At 42.5% G+C, this 4,524-nt stretch overlaps 3 protein-coding genes across 3 annotated transcripts; all 3 read left to right on the top strand.

Moving 5' to 3' along the window:
- Positions 1 to 406: 406 nt before the first annotated feature.
- On the top strand, positions 407 to 1,732 carry LOC121182176 (uncharacterized protein C3orf18-like). The gene is made up of 5 exons (XM_041038541.1): positions 407 to 542; positions 800 to 986; positions 1,091 to 1,113; positions 1,207 to 1,306; positions 1,401 to 1,732. The coding sequence occupies exons 2-5, from the start codon at positions 849 to 851 to the stop codon at positions 1,458 to 1,460; spliced, it is 321 nt and encodes a 106-aa protein (XP_040894475.1). The 5' UTR covers positions 407 to 542; positions 800 to 848; the 3' UTR covers positions 1,461 to 1,732.
- Positions 1,733 to 1,917: 185 nt separating this feature from the next.
- LOC121182412 (protein Bouncer-like) lies at positions 1,918 to 2,795 on the top strand. Its single transcript, XM_041038887.1, has 2 exons — positions 1,918 to 1,940; positions 2,072 to 2,795. Exons 1-2 carry the CDS (start codon positions 1,918 to 1,920, stop codon positions 2,553 to 2,555), a joined length of 507 nt encoding a protein of 168 aa, XP_040894821.1. The 3' UTR covers positions 2,556 to 2,795.
- Positions 2,796 to 3,238: 443 nt separating this feature from the next.
- LOC121182442 (protein Bouncer-like) lies at positions 3,239 to 3,919 on the top strand. The gene is made up of 2 exons (XM_041038941.1): positions 3,239 to 3,366; positions 3,466 to 3,919. Exon 2 carries the CDS (start codon positions 3,473 to 3,475, stop codon positions 3,854 to 3,856), a length of 384 nt encoding a protein of 127 aa, XP_040894875.1. The 5' UTR covers positions 3,239 to 3,366; positions 3,466 to 3,472; the 3' UTR covers positions 3,857 to 3,919.
- The last annotated feature ends 605 nt before the right edge of the window (positions 3,920 to 4,524 follow it).

Here is a 4,524-nt window from a genome sequence, read left to right as displayed (position 1 = left end):
CACACTCAGCAAGTTTGACCTGTACAGGCTTCAGAGAGGTTCCCTTATGTGTTTCCTCACCCCTCCCACTGTCCCTCCCCTCCTCTTCCCTCCGCCTGCAGCCCACAACAATCTTCCCCCTGCTGGAGGAAACGGAATAATACATGTTAATGTGTGTGTGTGTGTTCCGGTGGAAGAGTTCACCTAACTCCACTTACACTAAACATTAGGTAACATTACACTAAGTTTACAAAACAATCCAGAACTGTTTTTTTTGTTTTTTTTTTCACTGTCACATAAGCAACTACAGACTACAGTAATTTCTTCTACTGGAAAATTGTCAGTGCTTCAATGTGATAAACATTTTTTTGAATGTGATAACTTCCTTGTGCATGTAATCTACCCACTTCAACTAAACCAACAAACTACATGACATCTGCTCCTCACTCAGGAATGTCATTGAGCAGGTTGAGGTATTCTGGCACTGTGTTTCTGTGAGCGTGTCTCTTACGAACTGCGAGAAGGAAATGTGTGTTTATGTACACGAGCTATGAAACCTAAAGGTAAGATTACTCACTCTGGGGTTTTTTCTGTTTGTCTTCTTTTTTGGTTGAGAGATGTTTTAGACATTTACTCAGACGTTCTTTGTACTGTCATCAACTTCCTTTTTCATTTGAAACACTAGACGCTTAATGTTGGATCATGAATCTCAGCTTGTTTGAGTCTCGGTAGTAATAATTCTGAGTCTTCCTGGGGTTGATAAAGCCCATTGTGGCCTTTCACTGGGAATGACAGCCATGGCACTGAATGTCTCACAAAGGTGTCAGCTGAGGTGCACGGAGCAGAGAGGGGGGGGGGGGGTGTACAGCATGGAGGAGGAGAAAGAAATGCACTTCAACCACACTACTCCCCACATTTCACCCCTAAAACCTAAACCTGGATTTGCTGCTTACTATGCATTCATCCCTGTTGCACTACTCATACTACTGGGATGTGTAGTTGCATTGGTAAGAGAAGTTTTGTTTTATCTGGTTTCCATTATGTGTATTTCATTTCACATTGGTGCATGATAGGCTTGGTATTAAGTATGTGTTGTTGTACTTCTCTGTAGGTGTATATGAGGAAGAAATGGAGGTAAGCTGGTTTCTGTTAGCAGCATTTTCATATCAGTTTGGTATCTCTAATGCTCTGTCACAGTTTGGTTTGTTTTGGATTGGTTTGCCTCAGATCAGATGAGCTCCGTCACAGACTGATTCCTCTGTACAGCTATGACCCCTCTGAAGACTGGAGGGACAGCAGCAGGGAGGCTGAGGAGGAGGAGCTGGTTGTAAGCAATCACATTTGATAAACTTCCATTTAATATCATGTGCATGAGTGGAAATGAAAATTTCAGTTAATGCAGATTTTGTTTTTCTTTTCAGGAACCTCTGTACAAAGAGGGGAAGCTCGCTTTTTCACCCGGTTATGGAACAAAGCGATAATCTTTCTGCAAATACATATGAAACTGTAAATGATCCAGTATAAAAAAAATATAAGTAATAAGAACATTATATATATGAAAAAAGAAATCATAGAGTTAATGCCAAAACAGCAAATCATTAAATTGCTATTTCTTCCTTCCTGACATGTTTGTGCAGCAAACCAGACAGTAGATGGCACTGTGATCCTGCCTCATTTGAGAAATGTGAATTACTGACAGACTGTACAAAGTGTTTTAAAGGATAAGGCATAAGGCAATAAACTGAGAACTAAAATCCCATCTCTAGTTCTGTTGTTTGTATTGTGTGTAGATTTTTTAAATTATGTATGAACTGAGCTCAGAGAGGTTTCAGAGACACACCTGTTTCTGCTTGGTAATCAGCGGCTCTGCTGAAGTTTGGAGGTTTCACAAGTCGACACAACTTCTCCAATGTTCTGGAGGCTTTTACATACAGCAGGATGGGATCACAAAGAAAGAACAGGTTAACAACACAACCACACAAACAACAGAAAAGCATGAAACCACTAAGTGATGCATGTGACTATTTACATGAAAGCATGTTTCTAATTTGTATCATTCATGTGTGAATCTGTGTGTGTGGACTTACATTAGTCTGGACTTCAATCAGTTGGGACCACACTGGTTCCTGACCTCCATCTTGGTGGCTGCAGCCCTGGTCCTCCCAGCTCTGACTCTGGACAGCCTGCTGTGTTATTACTGTCCTCTGCAGCACAAAGGCAACTCCTGCGCCAACATCACAAGCCAGTGTCTGCCTGATCAACGCTGTTCCAGCTCGAGAGGTCGCTACGGCTCCATCCACATCCTGTCTGCTCAGGGCTGCGTGGACAGCGGACTCTGTGGTTCCCATGAAATCATCTCTTATCGGGGGGTTAACTACAACGTCAGCCACACCTGCTGCTGCAAAGACAATTGTAACGGCTCGCCAAAGTCTGACGCCAACCTGAAGAAGATACTGGGGATGATCACAGACAAAACAAATCACACCAGCATCACTGATGTTCTTACAGAGGAACCTCTGGATTCCTGTGCAAATTACACATCATTAAAGACCGCCACATTACCTGCCACTGCATGAAAGGAGCACTTGTAGGAGACTGGGGAGAGGCCTGTTAGTCAGAGGTACTTACCTGAGTCTCCAAAAGATGACTACATATAAACATTTGGTCAAATGTTTATACTGGTCATGACTGGTATTCTTGCTACAGGAAGGTTTTGTGTGATTTACATTTTTGAGAGAGAGAAAAACGTGGACATGTAAGCCATCCTCCTGGAATATATGCTCCTTTAAAAAAGAAAAGTAAATGCTGACATTATCTGTGCGGTTACTGATGAATGCAGCACAATAAAAGCTAATTGATTAAGCTCCCATTTGGTGTGGTTGTCTCTGTCTAGATGTTACAAACAGGTGTGTTGGAAGGTGTGGCCTGTGCAGGAAGGTCTGGAGTCAGTGGTGAGATTAGAGTTCATCTGGAGTTTTTCCTCTTTTACTTGGGATTTAAAGTCGTTAAAATGTGCAGGTGAGTCATCACACTGCTGATTTTTGTTTTGTTTTAAGTTGCACACTTAAATTGTTTCTGCCATCACTTTCTACCTTTAGAGCCTTCAACACTTTGAACATGCCAATCAGCAGAAATCATTAACACTTGTGCAAAGCTCTAGAAATGCCAGTCACTGAACTTGCTGAATTTCTTTGGCTGTTTCACTAATAGTCTTATAAGGAGGAACACATGGAACAGAAGGATGACAAGTGAGAGAAGACGTCTCGCTAATTTTACATGTCAGTGTGTTGGTTGGGGGGAAGTACTACAGAGCTTATTTAAATGGTTCTGCTAGGAAGTGTTGGAACTAGTGAAATCTCTCTCACAAGTGCTTTAACTTTATGGAAGGTCAGTAATTTCTGATGTATTCCTTCAGGTTTTGAGATTGTATGGCTACAATATTAGGCCATGCCATTAAAACACCAGATGCCTCTCTTCTCCTTGCAGGCTGAACATGTTGCAGCTCCTGCATGTTTCTGTGTTGTGGATCTACCTTCACCTCCCCTCACTGCTGTGCGACAACCTGCTTTGCTACTACAGCCCCATCCTGGAGAAGGAGAAGACGTTCAAGTTCATTGTGACAGAGTGCCCTCCTGATGAGATGTGCTTCAAGGCGGACGGTCGCTACGGCAATCACAGTGCCCTGTCAGCTCGGGGCTGCATGGCAGAGAAGGACTGCAGCCAGATGCACGAGCTCCGCCTCAAAGGAACCGTCTACATCATGAGCTATGCCTGCTGTGACAGGCCGTACTGCAACGCCTGCCTGGTTGTCACAGCCAAACTCTTCTCCATCACTGCGACACTTGTCACTGTAGCTGTGATGGCCAGCAGCTTGTGACCAAGGACTCCTGATGCGCTTTGTTACAAGCGTCTTTAATTTTCTGTCTAAGGTGATGATGTGTATGTGGGTCAAGACTAAGGCCCCTCTGCAGCCTCAGCATGGTGTAATGATGAAGGCCTGCAGAGGTGTGTCATGAATGCCCAGTCTGAAGACACTGAGGTGTGCACCAAGGTGATGGCAGAGATTTTAGCATAGTTTTTTAAATAACATCTTAGTAACAAATATGTTTTTATATTTGAATGTCTATAAATAAATATTTTAAATTCTCTCTCTCTCTCTCTCTCTCTCTCCTACAACACACAGCAGACAAGGCTGGCTATTCTGTATTTTTCTTATTGTCAACACACTTCATGAAAAGACCAAAGTGTTTTTTGTGTTTCCATGTCAGGGTATAAATTATTCTTCTGTGCCGTGGAGCTCCATTTTTATAAAAAATAAAAATACATCAATGAGACACACTAATGCACCAACTGACACGTTCCTTTACTGTGCTGATCAAAGGCACAATAACTTATTTAGTAAGTTCCACATTCACCATCCTGGTGCTGCAAATACTCACTAGCACATCGAATGTGTATTAATGTGCAGCTGAAAATAGTCCCCAAGAGATGATTTTCATCTTTGGTAAGATTCAATGAGCTTGGAAGAATGCAACAGACAGAGAG

The sequence above is a fragment of the Toxotes jaculatrix genome, chromosome 5 (assembly GCF_017976425.1).
Source record: "Toxotes jaculatrix isolate fToxJac2 chromosome 5, fToxJac2.pri, whole genome shotgun sequence".
Taxonomy (NCBI): Eukaryota; Metazoa; Chordata; class Actinopteri; family Toxotidae; genus Toxotes; species Toxotes jaculatrix.
The sequence above is the reverse complement of the archived record's forward strand: the minus strand, read 5'-3'. Positions and strand labels throughout refer to the sequence as shown.